The sequence below is a fragment of the Mesoplodon bidens genome (genome assembly GCF_964165515.1).
Source record: "Mesoplodon bidens genome assembly, chromosome: 3".
NCBI classification, from domain to species: domain Eukaryota; kingdom Metazoa; phylum Chordata; class Mammalia; order Artiodactyla; family Ziphiidae; genus Mesoplodon; species Mesoplodon bidens.
Genome location: NC_138178.1, coordinates 130,429,668 through 130,456,964, shown reverse-complemented (window position 1 = coordinate 130,456,964; position 27,297 = coordinate 130,429,668). Strand labels below are relative to the sequence as shown.

At 39.2% G+C, this 27,297-nt stretch overlaps 2 protein-coding genes across 5 annotated transcripts in view; one reads left to right on the top strand and one right to left on the bottom strand.

Moving 5' to 3' along the window:
• Window positions 1-19,272, bottom strand: part of GPR137C (G protein-coupled receptor 137C) — a gene marked incomplete at its 5' end in the record, with an annotated part of 52,750 nt that extends 33,478 nt beyond the window's left edge. Inside the window, 1 exon segment of the mRNA XM_081228932.1 lies at window positions 18,874-19,272. Coding sequence (XP_081085058.1) covers window positions 18,874-19,272 — 399 coding nt within the window.
• A 647-nt stretch (window positions 19,273-19,919) lies between these two features.
• The window catches only part of TXNDC16 (thioredoxin domain containing 16), a 115,795-nt gene continuing 108,417 nt past the window's right edge, over window positions 19,920-27,297 (top strand). For 2 of the 4 annotated variants that reach the window (XM_081228088.1, XM_081228091.1), the window contains exon 1: window positions 19,952-19,977. The gene's annotated coding sequence lies outside the window, so the exon portion shown is untranslated. Of the gene's footprint in view, window positions 20,113-27,297 lie in introns of all 4 variants that reach the window. The other 2 variants (XM_081228089.1, XM_081228090.1) reach the window with 2 other exon arrangements.

Here is a 27,297-nt window from a genome sequence, read left to right as displayed (position 1 = left end):
TTATCTCCAACCTAGAATTCTATAAACTATCAATTAAATATGACAGTAGAGCAAAAAATATTTGACATGAAAAGCCCCCAGAAATTGCTCACCAAGCACCCTTTCTCAAGAAGGCTCTAGAGGATTACTTCACTGAAAAGTATGCAGCAAAGGATTAACTCAGCAGGCCTGAGTTGTCTAAACCCTGCACATTCCACAGAAAGATCTGGCTCTTGCCTAGCTCTTGGAAGATATTTCTGAATCCTTGGAATATCTTGCCTGATAAGAATGTCTTTGTTTACCTGGGGCTTTGGGCCATACCAAATAATTTATGCTAACAATGTGATTTATGGTGGCCATGTGACCACCATAATAATTTATGCTAACATGTGATTAATGTGACCCAGGCCATTTGGTATCATTTTGACCTTTGAGGAGGTTGGAGACTGAGTAATTAAAGTCTGCCAGGCAGATGCTCCATGCCTATCTGGCTGATCCCAATAAAAAACCTGGACAGCATGTCTTAGGTGAGCTCTCCTGGTTGGCAATACTTCATAGGTGTTGTCACATATTGTTGCTAGGAGAATAAGCACTGTCCGTAAGACTCTGCTGGGATAGGACAACTGGAAACTTGCCCCAGCTTCTCCTGGACTAAGAGAAACCTTAGAGATTTAATTCAATAACTTAATTTTATAAATAAAGCTGTGCTTTAGAGATTAAGTACATTGTCTAGGAATACACAGGAAATTGAAAGGATTAAAACCCAGGTGTCCTGACTCCTAATTCAAGGCTCATAGGGATCCTGGTTTTCTTTGATACATTTGTACATTTAGATCTTTGATGGTACACAGTTCAAGTTAATTCCTTCATTTTTAGGGTGACAAATACTGCTTTATTAATAGTAGTGTCATATATATGTTACTGCAACTATTTGTTAGTTGTTCAAGATTTGCAGAATTAACATGCCCAAGAAAAAGATATTCAGAAACCAAATGATCAGTTTAGTAAAATACAATGATCTAGAAGTTTAACACCTTCATTTTGTGTTGTTTTGCAGACTATCAAGTACTTTTACCATACCCTCTACTTAACTAGAAGTATATATATATATATATATATATATATATATATATATATTTTTTTTGCAGTATGCGGGCCTCTCACTGTTGTGGCCTCTCCTGTTGCAGAGAACAGGCTCCGGATGCGCAGGCTCAGCGGCCATGGCTCACGGGCCCAGCCGCTCCATGGCGTGTGGGATCTTCCCGGACCGGGGCATGAACCCGTGTCCCCTGCATCGGGGGGACACGGACTCTCAACCACTGCGCCACCAGGGAAGCCCCTAGAAGTATATTTTTTTAAAAGCACAAATAACTATTTTTTCAGGAATGAAGTATTAATTTTATAAGTAAGGAGGAAAATTTGTGAGCTTTCATTATTGAAAGTCACCCTGAAATATAACAGGTTACTATGGATTGCTCATTAGTTTACTATGCACAGCTCTGAAGAAAATTTAACATATATTAAGGAATATAAAGAATTTATTTCTGAACTAAGAGTCTCATACATTATAGATTTAGAATTGTTAGGAAACTAATCTAAATTGTATTTGGGCTGAAACTGTGCTATCCTTTAAGAAGTTTTTCCAACACAAAATCCCCCATTGTATATTACTGATTTTCATAAAACCTTTCATGCTTTTCAAACTAAGAAGATAACAGAATTGCTTTTTTGTAAAGATAAAGACAGAGAGCCAGAGTCATTGGAGAATATCGTTCTGACAGATACTGGTGGGGGGAAAAAAAGGGCAGAATGTATCAGAAGAAGTAATAGAATATCCCAAGGGAGAAAAAGGCAGAAGGAACACTGCTTACTTTCTTTCCATCTAGATTTCTTAAGGACAATAACAGTTTGAACATAATCAGTGATGATGATCATTCACATTAGCTTAAAACCTGCTAATTCCATGGTATGACAGAAAAGTTCCCTAGAGTACACAGTATCACCTCAAACCAGCCTAGGTGGCTTCATCAGCAACTGGACAAAGTCCTACACAATAGCTGAGGAAAGAGCACAAAAGTTGAAGAAAATATTACTTAAGCATTTTTATACTGAGAGATTAAAGCTGGAAAAAAATCGTAGCATGTGATCAACATGCTAATGAAAAATGGCAGCTGTAATTGAATTTTTGTTAAAAGTTAGAAGATACAGATTTGAAATATACAGCTACACCTTATTTTAGAAAGCAGATGATTCTAAATATTTATGTCCCAAACAAACTAAACTTTGGTTTTAACATGATATGTGTAATTTAAAAATTGGCATTCATATCTCAGAGGTAGCATTCACAGACACTGTATTAGATTTCAGAACTAGGTCATAAAGTAAGAAGAAATTTTTTAAAGAAACCCTCAAATTCTAGATGCTTTATCAGTGTCAGACTATGAGAACTACAGGTGTCTTAGATATCACTGAGACTAACCACTTTACAAATTAAACAACTGGCCCAGAAAAGTAGTGATTTGACAAATATCAATTAGCCAAGTAGAATAGGATTTGGACCAGAACTCATATTCTCAGAATTGTAGTTCAGGACTATTGATGAAATTATACTACTTAAACAGACCCCTCAACAAAGTTAAAATAAAAAGATAACAAGGACACTTAATTTATAGAAGTTTGTCTTTATTTAAAACAAGTTAGATGCAAAGTTCTACTTCGCTAAGTTAGAGATTCTGATTTTATTTGTGTGGAGGAAGAGAAGGAAACAGTTCTGTTAAACTCCTTTACTTTACTATGAATTTGCTCAACCATCCAAGTCATTAAGCATTGATCACACATATTAGGTGCTGAAAAGCACGCAAAATTTCCTTCAAAACAAATGTACAATAGTGGCTGACCTAAAGCAATGTATATAGTATAGTAGAGCGAGGCAGACATTGATGGTATATCACAAGGGGATGTATGGTACTTTCTTTATATTTGGTCAAACTTAGAACAACATAAACTTCCCATAAGTTAAGGTGTAAATTACTCAGAGTTCATTTTAACTAATGTTGATGGGTATTAAATGTAATTTAGCTTTGTTATATGGACATTATAAAGAAAATATGGTGTTGATTTGTTTTATTCCTCTAAGGAAGATAATACAGAAAAAAAAAAGGGGGAAGAGAAGGAAATGCAAATTAGTAGCCTATGGGTTGGATCTGATTCACAAAATGTTTTGTTTGGCTTAACCAGTGTTAGCCTATGGGTTTTTTTTTTTTTTAAACAATACTTCAATTCCATTATTTAAAAGGTAGACTTCCTATTAAAAAAATCCAAATTTCTGATTTCTCTTGAAAAATCAGATGATTTGACAATGTCATCTCACAGCTGGAACTGAATTAATGTAGTGCCCTCTTTAGATATATGCTCTCTAGTACACCATAGTCACTACCATTCCCTATTACCTCTCAGAGGGTAATATCCAGGGCTCTCTAGGCCTTTGAGTTTGGGACCCCTGTTTTATTTATTTATTTATTTATTTATTTTTATTTATTTTGGTTTTTTTTTTTTTTTTTTTTTTTTTTTGCGGTACGCGGGCCTCTCACCGCTGTGGCCTCTCCCATTGCGGAGCACAGGCTCTGGACGCGCAGGCCCAGCAGGCATGGCTCACAGGCCCAGCCGCTCCGTGGCATGTGGGATCCTCCCGGACCGGGGCACAAACCCGTGTCCTCTGCATCAGCAGGCGGACTCTCAACCACTGCGCCACCAGGGAAGCCCGGGACCCCTGTTTTAAAGGAAGCTCTTTTTGAGTGAGAGCCAGAGGATATAGACACAGCAATTAGGAGGCTAACTGCCATAGACTAGGCAATAGATAGATGGTAGTATGCACCAGGCATTGTGGATGGGAAGAAGTGAATGGACTTAAGAGATGTTAGGATGTAACAGACAGGATTTGGTAATGGGGTGAATGTGAGATATGAGAGAGAAGGCAGCATCAATGACTCATAGGTTTCTGAACTATGTAAATACATGGATAGCAGTGCCAGTCACTGAAATGGGGAAGAAAAGAGGAAGTTGAGGTTTTGGGGAAAATAGGTGTAGAGTGGGGAGGGAGGAGGAAAGATCCTGAGCTCAGTTGAATATGCTGGATATGGATATGCTGAATCTGAGGGCTTCAGATATCCTTGAAGAGATGTCAAATAGGTGTAGAATAGAGAAAGCGACAGCTCAGAGTCTGTGTTAGGATCATAGATATGTGTACGTGAGTCATCTGCTTTTAAGTGGTACGATACCAAGAATGTGGATGCATTCACTTGGCAAGAGCAAGGGACCTAGGCTTAGGTCTTGAGAAACTTCAACCTCTGAGGGCAAGGCAGAGGCGGATGAGCGTGAAGAGAAGCAAGCCAGGTAGTAAAAAACAACAACAACAAGAACAACAACAAAAAAAACAGGACAGTGTGCTAGCCAGTGGAAGTGTTATAGAGAAAAATATGGAGTCAATTGCTGCTGAGAGATGAACCTGGGTGAGGATTGAAAAGTGCCTAATGAACTTGTTGATAGGAAGGTCACTGTGAGCCTTAGGCAACAGCTCTTTTGGTAGAGTGATGGGGCAAAGCAGATTAGAGTGGCTGGGGAAGTGAGAAGATGGTGAGTATGTACATGGTCACCCCTGAAGAAATTTGACCATGAAAAAAAAGTATGAGGTAGCTCTTGGTTTTGTTAAGCCTCTTTATTATTATGTTTTCTATTTTATTAATTTCTATATTAATTTCTTTCTGCTTGTTTCCTTTGGGTTTATTTTTTTTAACGTAAAATTGGATGCTTACTTAACTTGTTAATTTTCAGGCTCTTCTTTTCTAATGTAAACATTTAAAGTTCCAGATTTACTTCTGTGTGCCAGTTTAGCTGCTTCATATAAAGTTCTGATATATAGTATTTTATTATCATATTCTAAGTATTTTCTAAATTTCATTGTGATTACATCCTTTACCCTTGTGTTCATAAGTGTTTAAAATTTTTCTAAATAAACGTTCACACCTTATTTCTGTTCCTGAATTCAAAGAGTTATTTGGGGGTGAGAGGACGTAGTCTAAATCCCAATTTTTTGAAATTTAATATTAATACCTAACAATCAACACCACTTGGCAGGTACCACTCTAAAGATTTTATATGAATTATATACTTTACTCCTCACAATGATTCTATGAGGTAAGTACTATTATTATTCTCATTTTTATAAACGAGGAAATAGGCACTAGGGGTTATGTCATTTACCCACATAACTTTATGAAGTTACACAGGGCTGCTAAGTGATGGGGCTACACTTTTTACATTCTTCCTCACTTTAGGTTTTATTCTCAGATTATATTTCAAACCTCTGCACTGTTTTTGTTTGTTTGTTTCTGTTTTTGCAGGGGGAATCAATTTCATTGAGGTATAATATATGTATGTAGGTGTACATATTTGATGAGTTTTGTCATACTTTTGCAACCTGTGAAACCACCATTGCAATCAAATACAGAATCTTTCCACACCCACTAAATTTCATCCTGCCCCTGGCCCCAAGCAATAGGTAATCCACTTTTTGTGACTATAGGTTAGTCTGTATTTTCTAAAATTTAATATAAATGTAATGACATAGTGTGAGCTCATTTTTGTCTGGCTTCTTTCATTCTACATACTGATTTTTTAGATACATCCATGTTGTTGTTTTTATCACTAGCATGTTCCTTTCTTACTGCAAAGTATACCCCTTTGTATGGATATACCATATTTTGTTTATCCCTTTACTTTTTATGGATATTTGGGTTAATTTCAGTTTTGGGCCATTGTGAATAAAGCTACTACAAACATTCACATTCAAGTTTTTGTATGGACATATGCTTTTGTTTCTCTTGGGCCTCTAGGACTTCAACAGCTGTTTTATGGTGTTTCATTTTTCAAAAACTGTCCAACTGCTTTCCAAAGTGGTTGTAAAACTTTATATTCCTATCATCAGGGTATATTTTCTTATTAATACACATCTTTGGCAATACTTGGTATAATCTTTTTTAGTCTTTCTAGTCAATATGTAATGGTATCTCGTAATTTTCATTTTCCTGATGACTAACGAGCATGAGCATCTTTTCATGTGCTTCTTGGTCACGCATACATCTTCTTTTGTGAAGTGTCTGTTAAAATATTTTGCCCATATTTATTGGATTTTCTTACTGTTGAGTTGTAAGAGTTCTTCATATATTCTGGACACAAGTACTTTGCCAGATACATGTGCTGCAAATCATTATCTGTTTTGCAAAAAACAAGCTTTTATTTTGATAAAATCTTGTTTGTCAATTTTGGTTCATGCTTTTTGTTTCCTAAGAAATGTTTGGCTCCTACAAAGTAATGAAGATTTTCTTCTACGAGTTTTAGCTTTTACATTTAGGTCTATGATCCATAGCAAGTAGATTTCTAAGTATGGTGTGACATAAGAATCAGTATTCATTGTTCCCCATATGGATACCCAATTATTTCAGAACCATTTATTGAAAAAAATGTTCGTTTCCTCACTCAATTACCTGGGCACCTTTGTAAAAAGTCTATTGACTATATATGTGTGGGTCTAATTCTGCATTCTCATTTCTTCTCCATTGATCTATATGTCTATCTTTTCCCTAGTATTACAATGTCTCAATTACTATAGCTTTACAGGAAGTCTTGAAATCAGGCAGTGTGATCAACCAACTTTGGTTTCCTTTTTCAAAATTGTTTCCGCTATTCTAAATGCTTTGTATTTCTACATACATTTAAAAATAATCTTGGCAACTGCTACCAAAAAATCCTGCTGATATTTTAATTGGGATTGCATTGAATGTATATATCAATTTAGGGAAGAAGTGACATCTTAAAAATAATGGGTCTTCCAGGGTATTTTTTGCCATTTACTTAGGCCTTCTTTAATTTCTCTCAGTAGTTTTCATTGTAAAGATCTTGCACATATATTATTTATTCATAAATATTTTAATTTTGGGTGGGGCACTATCGTAAATGGAATTGTTTTTATATTTCTTTTTTAAATTGTTTTCTGCTAGTATATGAAATAGTTTTATCCTGCAAACTTCTTAAATTCACTTATTAGCTCTAGTTGATTTTTGTAGGTTCATTAAAATTTTTTCCTCAATCATGTCACCTACAAATAAAGACAATTTTACTTCTTTCTTTCCAATGTTTGTCTTCTTTTCCTTACCTTGTTGCAATGGCTGAACCTCCAGCACAATGGCTAGGACAAGAAGTGAAGTACCTGCCTCTTGCCTAGGGAGTAATCTTTCAGTCTTTCATCATTAAGTATTATGTTGGCTATAGGTACTTTTGTAGATGCTCTTTAGTAGACTGAGGAATTTCTGTTCTTAGTTTGCTAAAAGTAGATTTTTTTAAAAAATCATGAATGGTTGTTGAATTTTGTCAAATTCTTTTTCTGTATCTATTGAGATGATATGATTTTCTCCCCTACACTGCAAATATGGTTAATTACATTGATTTTTGAATGTTAAACCAATGCTGTATTCTTGGGATAAAACATATTTGGTCATAATATGTTATCCTTTATATATGTGGATTTGATTTGTCAAGGATTTTTGAATCTATGTTCATGAGAGATATTTGCAATTATTTTTTTAAAAAAATTATTGAAGTATAGTTGATTTACAATGTTGTGTTAATTTCTGCTGTATAGCAAAGTGATTCAGTTATACATATATATTCATTTTATATTCTTTTCCATTATGGTTTATGAGAGGATATTGAATATAGTTCCCTGAAGTTATTTTTATAATTATTTTTTCTGATTTTTGTATCAGTTAGTCCTCACAATAACCCTATGGAGTATGCATTATTATTATCCATTTTTGGAAATGGGACATAGGCAGAGCCAGTAAGTGGTTGAGATGTACTCAGTCACTGTGTCTCACTGCCTCTAATTTGTTAAGTGTTGCTTTCATGCTCTAGTATGTTGTCAATTTCTAAAAGTGTTCCATGAAATAAAAAGAAATTATACTCAATGACTGGCATTTTTTGTTATTTCCTTGCATATTTTTTATATTCTTTATATTTTCTAAGAGCAGAAGTAAAACTAGAAAATTAAACAACTCATTCTTGAAGAACCATTGGGTCAAGGAAGAAAGCAAAAGGGAAATTAGAAAATATCTCAAGACATTAAAAAAAATGATGTTAGTTGTAGCTTTTTTTTTGTTACATTGAAGTAATTTTTTTCTATTCTTAGTTTGTTGAGTTTTTATCATGAAAGGGTGTTAAATTTTGTCAAATGCCTTTTCTGCATCTATCGTAAAGATGTGACTTATCTTTTGTTCTGTTAATGTGGTATATTACATTAATTGATTTTCTTGAACCATCCATATATCTCAGAGGTAATTCCCACTTGGTCATGGTGTATAATACTTTTAATGTGCTGTTGGATTCAGTTTGCTAGTATTTTGTTGAGGACTTTTGTATCTATATTCATCAGGAATACTGGCCTGTAGTTTTCTTTTCAGGTGGTATCTTTGGCATTAGTATCAAGGTGATGCTGGCCTCATTGAACTAGTTAGGAAGTCTTCTCTCCTCTTCAATTTTTTTGGAAATGTTTGAGAATAACTGACATTAACTCTTTAAATATTTGGTAGAATTCTCCAGTGAAGCCATCTGGGCCTGGACTTTTCTTTATTGGGAACTTTTTGATTATTGATTCAATCTTCATACTAGTTATAGGTCTGTTCATACTTTCTGTTTCTTCATGATTCAGTCTTGGTATTGGTAGGTTGTATGTTTATGGGAATTTATCCATTTCTTCTCGGTTATTCAGCTTGTTGGTATATAACTGCTTATAGTAGTCTCTTATGATCCTTTTTATTTCTGTGGCCTCAGTTGTAATGTCTCTTCTTTCATTTCTGCTTTTACTTTTTTTTTTTTTTTGTGGTACGCAGGCCTCTCACTGTTGTGGCCTCTGCCGTTGCAGAGCACAGGTTCTGGACACGCAGGCTCAGCGGCCATGGCTCATGGGCCTAGCCGCTCCGCGGCATGTGGGATCTTCCCAGACTGGGGCACGAACCCGTGTCCCCTGCATCGGCAGGCGGACTCTCAACCACTGTGCCACCGGGGAAGCCCTGTCTTTTTTTCTTAATTGTCTAGCTAAGAGTTTGTCAATTTTATTTATCTTTTCAAAAAACTAACTTAGTTTCATAAATTTTCTTCTATTGTTTTTTAATTCTCTATTTTGTTTATTTCTGCTCTGATCTTTGTTATCTCCTTCCTTCTGCTAATTTTGGGCTTAGTTTGTTCTTTTTTCCAGCTCCTTGAGGTGTAAAGTTAGGCTGTTCATCTGAGATCTTTCTTCTTTTTAAATGTAGGTGCTTATCACTATGGAAATCTCTCTTAGTACTGCTTTTGCTGCAACCCATAATTTTGGGAATGCTGTGTTTTCTTTTGTCAAGACATATTTTCTAATTTCCTTTTTGATTTCTTCTTTGACCCAGTGGTTGTTGAACAGTGTGTTAATTTTCACATAGTTGTAAATTTTCCAGGTTTACTTCTGCTATTGAGTTTTAGTTTCATTCCACTGTAGTCAGAAAAGATACTTTGTATGATCTTAATCTTCTTAAATGTGCTAAGACTTATTTTGTGACCTAACATGCAATCCACCCTGGAGCAAGATCTATGTGTGCTTGAAAAGAATGTGTATTTTGCTGCTGTTGTGTGAAATGTTCTACATATGTCTGTCAGTGCCATTTGGTCCATAATGTTGCTCAAGTGCTTGGTTTCTTTATTGATCTTCTGTCTGGATGTTCTATCCGTTATTGAAAGTGGGGCATTGAAGTCTCTTACTGTTATGGTGTTACTGTCTTATTTCTCCCTTCAGTTCTGTCAATATTTGTTTTATATGTTTAGGTACTCTGATGTTGGATGCATATTTATAATTGTTTTATCTTCCTGGTGGATTGACCCTTTCATAATATAATAATATAATGCCCTTCTTTGCCTCTTATGAGTTTTTGACTTAAAGTCTATTTTGTCTAACTAAAGCAACCCCTGCATTCTTTTGTTTACTATTTGCATAGTATCTTTTTCCATCCTTTTACTTTCAGTCTATGTGTACCCTTAAATCAAAAGTGAGTTTCTTGTAGACAGCATACAGTTTGGTCATTTATATTTTTAGTCCATTCAGCAACTCTTATGTCATTTGATTGGGGAGTTTAATCAATTTACATTTACTTACTGGAAAGAAACAATTTATATTGCTATTTTGTTGATGTTCTTCTATTAGCTTTGTAGTTCTTTGGTCTGTTATTTCCTCTCTTGCTGTCTTCCTGTTTTGTTAATTTTTTTTCATATTGATATACTTTGATTATTTTCCATTTTAATTTTGTGTAACTTCTATAGTGTGTGTATGGTGTATGTCCGTGTGTGTGGTTAGCTTAAGGCTTACAAAAAATATCTTATGAAACAGTCTATTTAAAGCTGATAAATTCAACTGCATACAAAAACTCTACACTTAAACTTCTTCCACCCACCCTCCAACATTTTATTGTGGTCATAATTTACATCTGTTTATCTTGTGTATCTTTCAATATATTTATAGTTATTTTAATATTTATTCTTAACTTTTATACTAGAATTAAGAGATTTACCCACCACCATTATAGTAATACAATATTCTGTATTTGTCTATATATTCATCTTTATCAATGAGTTTCATACTTATGCTACTGTGCTGCTTTTTAGCATCATTTTGTTTCAACCTGAAGAACTCTCTTTAGCATTTCTTATAAGACAGGTCTAGTGGTGACCTTCAGCTTTTGTTTATCTGGGAAGGTCATGATCTCTCTATTTTTTGAAGGCTAGTTTTGCAGAGTATGTTATTCTTACTTGGCATTTTGTTGTTGTTGTTGTTTTCTCTTAGCCCTTTAATAAGATTATCCTGCTCTTTTTCTGGCCTGCAAAATTTCTGCTGAAAAATTTCTTGTCTTGTAGGGGTTCCCCTGTATGTGACAAGTCTCTTCTCTGCTTTCAAAATTCAAAGGCCTTTGACTTCTGATAATTTGGTTATAATGTGTCTTGGTGTGGATTTCTTTGTATTCTTTTGACTTCTTGGATCTGGATGTCCATTTTCTACTCTAGTTTTGGGAATTTTTCAGTCATCATTATCATCATCAAATAAGCCTTCTGGTACTTTCTTCTCTGTCTGGGATTCAATGTGTATATTGATCTGTTTGATGGTGTACCATAAGTCCCTTTAGTTTTGTTCATTCTTTTCCATTCCTTTTTCTTTTCTGACTAAATTATTTCCAATGACTTGTCTTCAAGTTCACTGATCCTTTCTCCTGTCTGATATCTAGTTTGTTGATGAACTGCTCAAGTGAATTTTTCACTTCAGTTTTCATGTTCTTCAGCTCCATGATTTCTGTTTTGTACTATTTTTTTGTTTTTGGCTGTGCTATGTGGCTTGTGGGATCTTAGTTTCCTTACCAGGGTTTGAACCCATATCCCCTGCAGTGGAAGAGTGAAGTCCTAACCACTGGACCACCAAGGAATTCCCTTAACATTTTCTATCTCTGTTGAAATTTCTCATGCTTTGTTCTCTTGCCTGTAGTTAGCATCTTTATGACAGTTATTTTGAATTATCTATCAGGTAAATTATATACCTCTGTTTCATTAGGGTTTCTGGAGATTTATCTTGCTTTGTTTGAAACATCTCTGCCTGATTCTTCATTTTTCTCAACTCTCTGCATTACTGTCTGTGCATTAGACAAAATAGGTACCTCTCCCAATTTCATGGACTGGCCTTGGACAGTAGAACACTGTCACCAATCAACTTGTCCAGAGACTTTGGGGGCCTCCACCAACTCTTTCCCTCCTCAGGGAGTAGCAGGAAGCTGTAGTTCTGGTTTGTTCGTTCTGTGCTGAGGAAGCAGGGGAGCTATGTTGTCTGCCAGTTCAAATTGCTGTCTCCATTCTTCTCCAGGTGTCTAAACTGTACTGAACCTGTCAGAGTTCTAAGACTGGCAAGACATAAGCCTGATCTCTGGGGAGCCCCCTAAAAAAAGCTGGGGTGCTGGACATGTGAACTAACCCCTTCCCTCCTCTGGGAGAAGCTGAGACCTAGGAGGTCTCTTCCCAATTTTATGGCACTGTGCTGGGGTCAGGGACTCTGACGAGAGTCTGTCCCAAATCTCCCTACTGGTTTTGGTGATTCTTGTTTTCTGTTCACCTGCAGTGCAGGAGCCTTTCATTTCTGGATTCCTCACGAAGGGAATTTGTGATTTGTTGCTGATCAGTATGTTTTCAGGGGGGTGGAGGGTCCATCACCATTTTGCTGATGTCACTCCCAACTTGGCTTTTATTTCACCCTTATTATTGATAGTTTCATTGTGGGTAGAATTTTGCTGGTTATTTTCTCTCAGCATTTTCAAGATGTTTCACCATCTTCTGGATTCCTTAGTTGTTAATGAAATGCCAACAAAAACTAACTTTCATTCCTTTGTTGGTAATATTATCTCTGTCTAATTGTTTTAAAAACATTTTTGTCTTTGGTATTTTGAGGTTTTACTCTTTGTTCATTTTCTTTTAAACTGTCTTGGGTTTTTTGGGCTCTCTGAATTTGAAATTTGGCATCTTTCATAAATTTGGGAAAACTCTAAGTCATTATTCTTTTAAGTAATTTCTCTGAAATTCTAATTAGATATACACTGGACCTGCTCATTATATCTTCATTCTCTCTTAATCTCTTGTTCATATTTCCATCTTTTATTTCTCTGGGCTATATTCTGGGTGATTTTTTCCCTCAGATCTTTGAGCTTAATGATTTCTTTTCAGCTATTTAATCTGTTCAGTTCATTTCAGTTTCTAATTTTAATTGTATTTTTCATTTAAAAAATGATTTTTCTCCAAATGTGCCTAGTCAATTTTGATTATTTCTTTATCATATATCACCAGTGTTTACTTACTTAAATCAGATAAGGGAATATTTTATACAATCTATCTGATAATTCTGACATCTTCAATCTTTGCAGGGAAGAGTCCCTAGAGTGATTTTTCATTTTGAGCTCATGTTCTTTCAAATTTTATTTGTCAGGATTCTGGGAGTATAGTACACTCCTCGACAGATTATTTGCATTTGCTCCTTCCAGGTCCTTGAGGTTTCCACCAAGCCAGGATTTTTCCCCCTCTAAAATCACAGAAGTGTGATTTCAGGCTTCAGACTTGTGTAAAAATAAGCTTGTTATGCATTTTCAGAGAAGACATTTCTTTCCTCAATTTGTACCTCCTTCATCCAGAACCAAGGCAGAGACAAGCATAAATCCCACCACCAACCTGTGAGGACCTGCTTATTTTTCCCATAATTCATCCACTGAAGATGTGTGTTCCGAGAGTCCTGGCATTAAGTTGGAGGGGATGAGTTCTTTGATTAGACCTCACCACAAGGTATTACCTCCTATGTCACCTCTTCAGAACCCCAGCACATTGAAATCCAGGCTTTAGGTTAGTAGGAAGCAGCTAGCAACTACCCCCAAACCCAAGACAAACATCTGTGTGGTACTTTATAATTTCATATTCACTTTTTTTGTGTGGTTTCTTGTCTCTGAGGAACTTCCTCACTTACCAGCTCAATCATTCATTGAAAGGGATTAAATGCTCTCTGTAGCATTTTAAGGCATTTCTCGGAATCTCTGTTCAGCCAGATGGCCCTGGTTTCTATTTCTATAAACTAGGAGGCGAGGGTCATATGCTGAGTATGAAGGAGGAAAAAAGTTTGCTGGAGAGTGGAAAAGGTTTGAAATGGTGGAAAATGGGAAAGCAAGTTAAATAGTGAGCACTAAATAATAAACAGTGTTAATGGTATTCAGAAAAGTTCACAGGGAGCGATCACTTGACAAGACTTTATAGCCTGTGGGCTATGCAGTAGTCTCATTTCTGATACATATTACATTAGTCATAAAACCCTGGACAAATCACACCTTGTTTATATCTACCTATTTCATAGGGGTTATGAAGACAATTGTTATGAAGTGCTTTGAAAATATTAAATCACACAGAATGTAAGGTATTGTAATCAGGTCTTTGCCATGAAATTGTATCTCAAACTCTTGCTTCACAGATGATCTCAGGAAAAACAGAATCAAGTTAATGGATAGAATAGTTTAGAAATTTGGATAAAAACAGTTCATAATCACATTTATGGATAAAAACCCAACATTGACAAAACCACAATTTCCAGTAAATAGTAACTGACTCATGATGTGAGACTTGCTTGTTCTGCAGACTTTTCTGTTTAATAGAATTTGTTGAAATCAAATTAGCAAAGCCCTAATTATCATGGGCCATTTGCCATGATATAAGAACAGTTTTGCTAAGCAAAACTCTAATATATTAAAGTGGCTTCATTAGTAAGATTTTACCTGTAGTAATCAGAAGTAACTAACTAAACCAAGAAAATCTAAGAGAATCTTAGCATTCATATCATAAGCAATCTTTTAAGCAGAAAATATAAAGATCCCAGAAAGTACACAAATAATTTACCTCACATATTCATCAAAATTAACTCTCAAATTTTAGATAGCTAAATATTTTCAAGATTTTGGCCTTTTCAAGATTGTAATTAAAAAATATATTCACCATTGTTCTATGACATTAAAGTATGATAAAATAACTTCTTATCCTTAAGGAGTTTCTATTTTAGGTGGTAGAAATACTTTTGTGAGAAATCACAGAACATTATAACAAAACCAAAGTACCTGTTAGGTTACACTCCATGTTATTTGACATTCCATCAATATTTGGAAGAATATATCCAATGTCAGGGACAATGATAGCATCCATGAATGTAAGAGTTAAGATTCTGAATTTAATTTTCCTAGCTTTTCTGGCATTGTGATTTAGTCACTGCATTTTATCCCGATTAAGCACCTGGCACTCATTTTACAAAATTGCAAGAAAAAATGTCAGTATGGGTCTTGGAGATGAACTCATTGATTTTGGCATGCATCAACAATACTCCAAAGATAGTATACTATCAACACTCATTTTTAGACCTTTTACTTGTTCCAATGGTAGGTAGCATGTTTTATCACATAATTTGTTTTAAAGACTGAAACCTTCTCTGTTAAACATACAGGAGTGTGAACCGTTCTCTGGTAAAGTACATGTTCTATTAATCATGCCGGAAAAAGTTCAATAGGTGTTTTTAACTCAGTGTACAGGTTTTTCCTTTTTTTTTCCCAACTATCTGCTTCCAGGAAGTTAAGTATGGTAAATCCAATTATTTCAGAAAGGGCTACTCCCCTCATCTGAATTCCATTCAAGTGTAGTCAACAAAAGAAAGAGTGGTTTAGGCAGTCTTAACTTTTTTTTTTAAATAAATTTATTTTTTATTTTATTTATTTTTGGCTGCGTTGGGTCTTCGTTACTGTGCGTGGGCTTTCTCTAGTTGCAGCGAGGGGGGGCTGCTCTTCTTTGCAGTGTGCGGGCTTCTCACTGCAGTGGCTTCTTTTGTTGTGAAGCATGGGCTCTAGGCACGTGGGCTCAGTAGTTGTGGCTTGCTGGCTCTAGAGTGCAGGCTCAGTAGTTGTGGCACACGGGCTTAGTTGCTCCACAGCATGTGGGATCTTCCCGGACCAGGGCTCGGACCTGTGTCCCCTGCATTGGCAGGGGGATTCTTAACCACTGCACCACCAGCGAAGCCCAGTCTTAACTTTTTGAAAACTTATTTTTAGAAGAACTAGCAAAACGTATTCAAAGTAGTAATGGTTGTTTTACTAACTTTATTTTTACACTGCTCTATGGTTCTTTGTAACTAAGTCCTTAAAGTTAGGATGTTTTTAATTAGTGAGAAATGGACACAACAAATGCTTTAAAGAGGTCAAAAGTAAAATGAAGTTGGCATTTAATATGACAGTAAAGACAGAGTGATTTGGTAATCAAGAAGCACAACTATTTAAAACAGATATAAGGGCCTTTTGTTAAAAAAAAGTCAAATTTTAGTTAAGTTTTGTTTTTGTCACCATGTAGACTTTCCCTACCGCTTTGCTATAATACAAAGAGCTCACTGGGGGGATTCTCTGGTGGCGCAGTGGTTAAGAATCCGCCTGCCAATGCAGGGGACACGGGTTCGAGCCCTGGTCCGGGAAGATCCCACATGCCGCGGAGCAACTAAGCCCGTGCGCCAGAACTACTGAGCCTGTGCTCTAGAGTCTGCAAGCCACAACTACTGAGCCTGCGTGTCACAACTACTGAAGCCCGCGCACCTAGAGCCCCTGCTCCACAATGAGAGAAGCCACCGCAATGAGAAGCCCACGCACTGCAATGAACAGTAGCCCCCACTCGCTGCAACTAGAGAAAGCCTGGGCACAGCAACGAAGACCCAATGCAGCCAAAAATAAATAAATAAAATAAATAAATTGATTTAAAAAACCCCAAAGAACTCATTGGGAAAGCTTTATTCAATGATCAATAAGAAGTGTGCTTCCAGTTACTTGAAATTGATATAAAAATTTGAATTCAAATACTATTTTAAATATAGATTCCTTTGGATTTTTTCTAATGAATATGGAAATGATTTCTGGTTAAAATATCTCTTTAAACAGGTTGAAAATTTGTTCAAGTTATGGTTATGTGTCTTAAAATTGTTAATTTTATTTAAAAAAAAGGACAGACAAACAACATACACTCTTTCTAGGAGACACTACAAAATGAAAAAAACTTTAGTCCAGCTTCTTTCCAAATTATGTTTTCTAGGGTAATAGAATCTTATTGCTTTTTAAAAAGTACATGAAACAAACAAGAGATCCATTCAACAGGAAGACTTTTAGACGTTTAAATTCTCCGTCACTAGCTTGGAATAACAGCAATCAAAAGACTGAAAACCCAATCTGGATATTGTGTAGTTTATGCCGAAGAAGTATACTTTTAGAATTTTGAGCTTAAATACAGATGCTTTTTTTCTATTGTGATAATGTTTAGTCACATTGTGTTTACCTCAGGGTGACAGGTATGACTGATAGAGGGCACAAGGGGACCTTCTGGGGCACTGGAAATGCTGTATATTTTAATCTAGTGGTGGTAACATGATTGTATGTAAAATTTCACCTCGCTGTATACTTAAGCTTTATGTACTTTATGTTATATGTTATATTTCAAGAAAAAAGTAAAGAGTATTTAGCTACTTTATGAAATGCCCACCAATTATTTTACGATGAGTCATTAATATGACTTTGTTAGTCAAAAATGCATGGGGAAAAACAAATTATCTGATACTCATGGCCTAAGGACTGCTAGTCACTCTGAGGTAAATTAACTATATCTGAAGCTAGAGCAAAGCTTTAGTGATGAGATGTCGCTGGTAGTGTTTCAGAAATTGTGTCAGGAAGAATACAATGTATCAGCTTAACTATGAAGGACTGAAGCGTTATAACAGTTTAAACAACAACTAGAAGATCAGAACATCTTCAAATAAGTGACATGACTATGGCATGTTTATTTGATTTATGATTACCCATGCTTTTGACTTACTGCTTCTTACTGTTTGGGTTTTTGTCATTGTATTGCTTGGACTTCCAAATGATGGGGAATTAAAGTTAAATTAGTTTTGTTGCCTATTCTGAACTGTTGTTTTTAGTGTGGTAAAAAGCTGAAGTTATGACTGTGCTTTTAAAATTATGCATTCTACTTCCTAGCTATTATGGGAGAAGAGAGTTGGTTTACGTAGGGAATATAAACACTTAATCTGCCTCAAATGTTTTTTTACTTTTGCTCAGAACTATGTTAATTCTCATCACCTCCAAAAGCCTTTGAGAGGATTAGCTGCATAGACCAATATTGTTCTATATTAGTCAGTATTAAGCATATGATGTCACCTTGTTTCCTCTCCTCCTCAAGATTTTTTTTTTTTTGCGGGGAGGGCGGGGGAATTGTTTTTTTTTTTTTTTTTGGCAATTCTCAAAATTCTGTGGCTTAAATACCACTAGCTGGCACACATGATTGACAACCTTACACTCCCAAACCTGTTTGAAATGGGTTAAATACCTAAGTGCTGCAGAACAATGCAAACCAACCAGCAATTCCTCATAAAAGAGAAAGGGGGTGTGATTAGGTTCCAGCTATTAAGCAAGTTATTGCAAAAACAGTTTGGTGGTTTGTTTCTGCAATAGGCGCAGGTTAAGCTAGTATTTTCTCTCTTAATTAGCTCAAAAAAAAAAAAAAGACTAGGCTATAAGAGGTAGGATAAATAGCTAAAACAAAACATGAAGCAAGTGGGGCAAACACACTCGGGGCTCTACGGAGGTCTTTATACTGATCCTCGACATTGGTTATTGCTTATTAACCCCGCCGGAGAACTATCGAATGGAATCTGTGTGAGGCTTATCGAGCCCGGGGAAAGGAGATGCAGGAGAGAATAAAGCTATCTAATAAAAGAAACGCAGCAACAATAGCAGAGGAACAGCTCTGCCTGGTGACGTAATGGCTGGCAGCAGTCCAGCTTCAGCAGAGCTGCTGCTACCTCAGCATCCAACCTCTCTCAACACAGTCCAGCTTCGGCAGAGCTACCGGGGCTGCTACTTTTTGCGATGCCACTTTGTCGGTGGCACCGACACCTTCCCTTAGAGGGCCAGGACGCTGAACAAAGGCTGGTCCTGCTGTTTCAAGTTGTCGGAACACATACTCTCGCTCACCCCCCGCAAGCCCCTCAGTCGCCGAGCCGATCGGCTGCTTAAGTTTAGGACGAGAACCCTGGCGCACACACCATCCGTGCCTCGGTTTCCCCCGGGCTGCTCTCGGGTCCGCCTCTCGCGGTTCGCACCCACCCCCCCACCGGTCCTCAGCCCGAGTTGAACTCGGCGGCCCCGCTCTCCCGCCCGGCCCCGCGTGCCGGTCCTCCCGCCTTACCTCCGCTAGGTAGAGGTTGAGGAGACAGAGCGTGGAGAACTGGAGACAGGAGGGGAAGCAGTAGAGCAGCCAGTGGGGGAAGAAGTGCAGGTGAGCGGGCGGCCGTAGCAGGGGCAGGGAGCCGCTGAGCGAGAAGGCGGCGGAGAAGAGGGTGGTCCTGAGCGCTGCCCACAGGAGACAGAGGAAGAGGCAGAGGCTCTGGTAACTCAGCCGCCGCTCACGGTACAGGAGCAGCCGCCACAGCTGCAGGTAGGCAAAGGCGAAGAGCGCGGCGTAGAGCAGGGCGTGCAGGATGCTCAGTGCCAACTGCACGGAGCCCGGCACCGCGGCGCCTCCGCCGCCCCCGCCGGGCGTGGAGGGCTCGCGGCCGGCCGCCGGACCCGGCACGGACGCCCTCATGAGGGGGCTAGGGGGCGGGCGAAAGAGCGCGGGAAGCAAGGGGCCGGACTCGGAGCCGCCGTCGAGGGGGAGAAGGATGTCTCCCTGACCCCCCACCCACCCCAACCTCCAACCCCAGGAAGCGCCGTGACAGGACCCGGAGCCCCGCGGAGAGCAGCCGCGGCTCCTGGGACCCCGCCTCCTCTCCCCGCCCCCCCCCCCCTCCCGGGGGGTCTCGGCTCCTCCTGCTGCGGCTCGACTCGGTAGCTGCAAAAAACAACTCTCGGCTGGAGACAATCAGCTGAGAAACCCGAGCATTTGAGGTGCTCGCTCCGCACCGTGGGCTCCCGCCGATTGGCCCAAGCGGGCTCGCCCCCTGCGCGCCGCGCTCGGAAGGCCACAGGCCGCTGGACCTGTCGCTCCAGAAGGCTAAGCTCTGATTGGGTGCCCGCTTTCCCCTCTTGCTCCTCCCCTTCACTCCCCACCCATGCTGCCGATTGGCCCAGCAACTGCACGGCCAGCTCGCGCCTGCGGGCGGGCTCGGTTGTTGCCTGTCACCGGGGCGGCTGTCGCTCCGCCCCCTGCGCTTCCCATTGGCTGGAAAGGCCTCACGTAAGACCCACGAGGACGGGAGGAGCCTCGCGGTTGTTTTTTGCCCAGCAGGCTGACTCCACTGAGCGGTGGAGGCTGCTGGCGCGGAGGGTTGGGATCGCTGCGAGCCCGCAGGTAGGGGGAGCGGTTCGCGGATGCCCGGCAAGCGAGGCATGGGCCCGCCCTCTGCCTCTCATCCTTCTTGTGGCGGGAACTGTCGGTCAGCCGTCCGGGTCCCAGCCCGCAGGTCTTGTCCTCAGGTCTCGATAGGTAGGTGGCAGCGCGGGTCCTGCAGGCGGGGGCTGTGGTTTCTGGCGGCAGGGATGCCTGCAGGGATTCAGACCTGGCGGCTCTCCCCCAGCAAGGACTGCACTGCCCAGCTCTGGAGTTTGGATTAGAAGGGGCCTCACCTGGATCCTTCTAAGGGACGTTTTGCTTTCTTTTTTTTTCCCTAGCGTGAGCGGCTAGTAAAACGGGAGCCCTTCTGTGGGAGAGGGCAAGGAATGAGGCGAAGGCTGAACGGAAGCTCTAAGTAAAAGAACCTCGCTCCCTCGGGATATGTCCCAGAAGGAAGAGTGGAATTAGAATGGGATGGATATGGAAGCCGTCTCAGAGTGGGGGGAAGTTGGGTCTTTGAAACTTAGAATTTGGAAAGATGCTGTGGGCATAAGTTTAGGCAAAACGGCAGAATCAGAATTTTAAGTCTTTGATGAATGTCTAGAGAGGAAAAGGTAGAATAGTCTGTGCTTCTTAAATTCCACATGTATTTCTTCAAGCCTTAGTCCCCTGTGTGGTGGATGGTGGCGCTATTTCTAGGGCTCAGAGATATACAAAACACGTGCTATATTATGTTACTGCTGTAAATGAGGAATAAATAGATCTTCCCAGGTATATTGGACTGAGATAATATTTGTTGACTTTTTTGGGGGGTGTTTGGTAATAAAATGAGCAAAGTAGTGCAAAATGGTGAGGGAATAATTTGTGTTCCCCTTAGGATGGGTGGTATATCGCTAAATAAGTATCCCTGTGAAAGACAGTGCTACATTTATTGGTGCAGCTAAGACTCAGCCTTTCCTAACTCACCATTCTAAGAAGAGTGTTGCTACTTTCTTTCCTAGCTAAGTGATCCACAGGGAAGGTAAAAGTCTCTTGTGCTCCAGATTGTGGGACAGTAGTTTACCCAGGCACCACATGCTGGTGTGTTTTGGATTCTTTGTAGGTGTGCTGACAAACTGTGATAGATGTTTAGGCCTGGCACTGTTATGTGGCGATCCCTCTGATGAAACATTCAGCTGAGCAGGTTGTGCTGTGCAGCCTACAGTAGGGTACAACTTGCTGTAAGAAGTTAACAGTCCTAATCCAACATCCGCGCTCTAAAGAAGGATCTCAGCTTTATTGGAATTGAAGACATTTGCTTCATGGATTCATAGGGAATGTGGTTAGGGCAGTACACAGTTCTATTTGAAAGGGGACAGAGTGCCCCGGGCCCCAGTGAGGTAACTGATTGCAGTTACGTTCTTAAGCCCATAAATTAAGCATGAACTCAGAGTTATGTGCTTTTAGGCACTTGTCAAAATCAGGAAAGCCTCTTATTCTCTGGCATGACCTATTTTTGTATCTTCTATAATCAGTGAATCAGGTCATGAATAGATTTTCACCATGAAGGGGTTTTTCTTTTTTTTCTGTATTCTTTACTCATAGTGAGAGTAAACAACATTTGGATAGCACCCATACTAGTTTTACATCTTTGCTTGTGAGACTTTTTATTCCAGTGTCATAGCAAATCGGAATAGCCGCTTTTTTTCCCCTTCCTTTTTTGGGGGCATATATATGGGGGGTGCAGGTAGAAGATTTTGCCCCACTCCCTTGAGGGAACCCTTAAGTGGAGAGATGTTGACTCCTTTTTATTGCCTCCTTTGGGTCTTAAGTGGTAAACTGTGATGAGATCTAATCAACATTTTATTTGAGGCTGGTTCATTGAGCAGGTTCTGTTCTCTAAAAGCAGCATTAAACTGTAAGCAAGCTAATTTGTGACAGAATGTTCCTACAGGAACTTTGTAAGCATTATATGCCCCATTTGTTGCAGAATATGAAATGTGGCTTTTCCCAGAGAATGATGCCTGTAGATCTTGGTGTAATTTGTTTAATGTTTACAGTTGTTAATTTCCTCTCTTTCTTGAGAGGGGAAACCATTAGTTTTATGTTTAATTGTAAGGGAAATTTAGGCCTTTAAAGGGGAAACTAACCAAGTGTCTCCTAGAAAAGCTTGCTCCTGGGTAACCTAAAATTGGAAATATGTCCAAATGCACAATGGTTAAATATTGTTGTTTTGAGAGAGCAGATTACTCTAGCACAATGGTCTTTCAAACATTTAAAAGCAGAACCATTTGCCAAGTGTTATTATATATAGGACCCAATCCCAAAGTGTGATTGCTGTAGCTGAAGAGGGCCACCAGTTGCTCCACCTACGCAGAAAGGCAAATCTTTGCCCCCTCCGCTCACTAGCAAGATGATCAGCGTTTTTCTCTTGAAGTACTTCCTTGTCATTGCCCTTGGGGGCTTTCTCAGAATTCTGGTGCTGAGCAAAACAAACTTTTGTTGCCTTTAACATTTTATTTGCAAGCTTTAGCCCTTTTTGTACTATAGCCTAACTCATCCATTCTTACAGTGCTTGTCATCCTCCTGTATTTGTCCTTAGTTAATGTCACATTTTTTCCAACTTTTAAATGACCTGTGCATGCATACGTGTTTAGAGTTTAGGGATCAGGCAAAAGTTACATCTTGCCTACTAACTCTGATTAGTTCCACCAGGAGCGTTATACTGAGGAACTGAGGGCTCCTTCCAGCCCCAAAGATTAATAAGAGTCTGCACTTAGTTGTGAGGTGTCTGTGTGTAGGATAGGCAAACATTTGCCTATGACTTCCATTTTCTTTTTGTATTGGCACTGGTGTGGTAACAGTTGTATTTTAAAGAGTCATCTTCCCTTTTAGAATCTTTCTAAAGTGAAATTGGTTCAATTTCTTGTGAATTCTTTGAAATATACTGCTTTAAAAATCTAGGATATGTATTTATGTTCAAGTCACTCTCCTCTTAGCTGTTACTAAAACAAATAGGGCTAGGTTGGGTTATACTGTAATAACAACCCTAAATCTTCAGAGATTTAAAGTAAAGTTTATTTTATGTTAACACTGAGTTGGCTGGGAACCTTGCCCCATGTTGTCCTCTTTCTGAGACTTGGTTCAACAGAGAAGACCTTGGTTTGAGTGTTTTCAATCATCATAGCAGAGAAAAAAGTGTGTCATGCTTCATGATACATATATGTTAACTCTGTTTTTTTGTGTGTGTGTGGTATGTGGGCCTCTCACAGTTGTGGCTTCTCCCGTTGCGGAGCGCAGGCTCCGGACGCGCAGGCCCAGCGGCCATGGCTCACGGGCCCAGCCGCTCCGCGGCATGTAGGATCTTCCCGGACCGGGGCACGAACCCGTGTCCCCTGCATCGGCAGGCAGACTCTCAACCACTGTGCCACCAGGGAAGCGCAGGAAGTTAACTCTTAAAAGCTTCCAGAAGTTACATATGTCACTTTGCACATTTCATTGGCCAAATCAAGTCATGGCCATACCTAAGTCAAGGAAGTGGGGAGTAGAATTTTAACATGTGTAGAGAACTAGAAGCATTTGGACAGTCTACCCTTTTTGTCAATAGATATTCTCCTTCCTACATGTACCTCATCCTTGGCTCTTCCCAGTGGAGATAACCCCTAAACCCCATCCAGTCACTGTCAAGCTCAAAGTCTGGGATCTCTCAGTAATGCCCAGGAGCCATAATCTTTTGTAGTCTCTATCTTTATAAATTATCTGTCTCCGTCACCCTGTTGAATACATAGAGTAGTGTAGGGACAGATAACTATAATAAGTGTTCCCATTTGGAGAGGAGAAGAATGGAAGACATATACCAGACTCTGGACTGTAGCAATTTTGGAATCTTGCTGGGCAGATATTGCTAGGGCTCTAAATTATAAGAAAAATGAAATGAAAAAACACATCAAATAACTGGCCCCATTTAGAAATAATTAGATGCAACAGACACAACATTACTGTGTGAAATTGCTATAAAAGCTTCTAAACATTTATATGCATTTTCTGTGTTTATCTTATTATTGTGGACCAGTGACATACAGTTCATATTCTAGCACATGCCCTGGAGCATAGTTCTCTATGGTCCTTGGCTTTGCCCTGCAAGAGATCCTTCCATTTTTATTATCTTTGTCCCCACCTGAAGTTGGCTTTGGAGAATGTGGCTTCTTTCCATGGCTGAGCAGTTTTGTCAGCTTGTTTCCGGACCCTACCAGCATGGGGGCTTAAGGATTGTTTTAAGTTTTGAACAGCTAGTCTTTTGGATGGTGGTGCTTCTTTGAGTACCTTTCTTTTAATACCTCGTTAAACACAATCAACAGCAACTATCACACAGTACTCATTACTGTCTTCCAGCCTCTTCTCTTAGGGCCATAAATAAGTTCTTTAGCCACATGAACCTAGCTACGTGCTTATAAATTCATTAGGTACTTGTCACCTCCAACTTACTGTAGCAACAGTTTCATCAAATGTTTTGTTACTCCTTAACATGGATCATTTGTTGAGGTCTTGTCTCTGTGTTTCTTTGAAGAGAGTTTCCTTGAGTACTCCCAGAACAGCTTTCCTGCTGCTTGGCGCCTGAGCCAGTATGTGGGGTTCTAATTAAGGCAGCACCTCACTTCTAGTTTGTATACTAGTGAAGATAAACTAGATTATGCTACAATAAAAACCCCCCAATCTCAGTGGCTTAAGACAACAAAATTTATTTCTTCCTATATCATATGCTCATTGCATACCAGCTGGGGGTTCTCTGGGCTGTGCTTAATCTGGGACCCATGCTGAAAAACAGCCACCATCTGAGTGTTTTCAGTGACTGTGACAGAAGAAAAGAAAGGCAGGCATATCGCACAGTAGCTGTTAAACTGTTGCCTGAGACAGGCCACTTTGGCTCCCGTTTTATTGGCCAGGGTAAGTCACGTGGTGGCCTCAAACTTCAGTAGTGGTGGGAAGTGCAGAAAGCTAAGTGTGATCCTAGGTATACCTGACAGGATAACTGGAACTGTTTACCCCATACTGATGAACCATCACACCAAGGTAACAAGGCCACATTCCTCCCAAGGAACTCAGCACTTTGTGGTGATACTTAAATTTTGAAGCATTAAGTGTTGTTTTCTATCCCATTTTCTAACTACCAGAGAAAAAAGTCACCAAGTACCCTCTGTAGCTTTGTTTTTAACTCTGTTCTTGCTAGGTGTTCTCTTGTCTCACTATTTCCCATCCACACTTGCCTTCTCTTTGTTTAAAGTTATTTTTATGAGGAGACCATGTCTCTGGGCAAAAGCATTTCAATTACCATGCATGTGAAATGAACACTTTTTAGTGACACCACAGAGGTAGATTGGATTAATATGAGTAGTAGCTATGGAAGATTTGATTACATACAAGTAATAATTTTTCTTTTTAAGTCAAAGTGAAAAGGTACACTGTTTAAAAGAGTCAGTTCTAGAAGCCTTCAAAATTCCCCTTGGTATCTTACCCCCTCAAATTTCTTGTTCCTTAGAGGCAGTTACTTTGAACCACTCACAGTTTCTTTTGGTGTTGATCTTTCCATTTCCAATAAACTTGGCTTTTGGTCTCGTGAAAAATGAAGATTTAGCTCTCTTTCATCTCTTTTCCCACCCTGACTGTATGCTCCCTTACTTTCTGTCTCCCCATCCACTCAACTCTGGTTGTTATGGATCTGGTTAAATCATTATTCAGTGTGTATCTTATGACCGTGTAAGCTGTGTTTCTAGCTGACCCACGCAGTATTCTCTGCTTTAAGTAATTTTTTTTTAATTTTTAATGCTTAATTTTTTTTATTAGTTTCTGCTTTATAACAAAGTGAATCAGTCATACATATACATCTGTTCCCACATCCCTTCCCTCATGCATCTCCCTCCCTCCCACCCTCCCCATCCCACCCCTCCAGGCGGTCACAAAGCACTGAGCTGATCTCCCTGTGCTCTGCGGCTGCTTCCTACTATCTATCTACCTTACGTTTGGTAGTGTATATATGTCCATGCCTCTCTTTCGCTTTGTCACAGCTTCCCCTTCCCCCTCCACATATCCTCAAGTCCATTCTCAAGTAGGTCTGTGTCTTTATTCCCGTTTTACCCCTAGGTTCTTCATGACATTTTTTTAAAAATTCCATATATATGTGTTAGCATACGGTATTTGTCTTTCTCTTTCTGACTTACTTCACTCTGTATGACAGACTCTAGGTCTATCCACCTCATTACAAATAGCTCAGTTTCGTTTCTTTTTATGGCTGAGTATTATTCCATTGTATATATGTGCCACATCTTCTTTATCCATTCATCTGATGATGGACACTTAGGTTGTTTCCAGCTCCGGGCTATTGTGAATAGAGCTGCAATGAACATTTTGGTACATGTCTCTTTTTGAATTATGGTTTTCTCAGGGTATATGCCTAGTAGTGGGATTGCTGGGTCATATGGTAGTTCTATTTTTAGTTTTTTAAGGAACCTCCATACTGTTCTCCATAGTGGCTGTACCAATTCACATTCCCACCAGCAGTGCAAGAGTGTTCCCTTTTCTCCACACCCTCTCCAGCATTTATTGTTTCTAGATTTCTTGATGATGGCCATTCTGACTGGTGTGAGATGATATCTCATTGTAGTTTTGATTTGCATTTCTGTAATGATTAATGATGTTGAGCATTCTTTCATGTGTTTGTTGGCAGCCTGTATATCTTCTTTGGAGAAATGCCTATTTAAGTCTTCTGCCCATTTTTGGATTGGGTTGTTTGTTTTTTTGCTATTGAGCTGCATGAGCTGTTTATAAATTTTGGGGATTAATCCTTTGTCAGTTGCTTCATTTGCAAATATTTTCTCCCATTCTGAGGGTTCTCTTTTGGTCTTGTTTATGGTTTCCTTTGCTGTGCAAAAGCTTTGAAGTTTCATTAGGTCCCATTTGTTTATCTTTGTTTTTATTTCCATTTTTCTAGGAGGTGGGTCCAAAAGGATCTTGCTGTGATTTATGTCATAGAGTGTTCTGCCTATGTTTTCCTCTAAGAGTTTGATAGTTTCTGGCCTTACATTTAGGTCTTTAATCCATTTTGAACTTATTTTTGTGTATGGTGTTAGGGAATGATCTAATCTCATACTTTTACATGTCCCTGTCCAGTTTTCCCAGCACCACTTATTGAAGAGGCTGTCCTTTCTCCACTGTACATTCCTGCCTCCTTTATCAAAGATAAGTTGACCATATGTGCATGGGTTTATCTCTGGGCTTTCTATCCTGTTCCATTGATCTGTCTTTCTGTTTTTATGCCAGTACCACACTGTCTTGATTACTGTAGCTCTGTAGTATAGTCTGAAG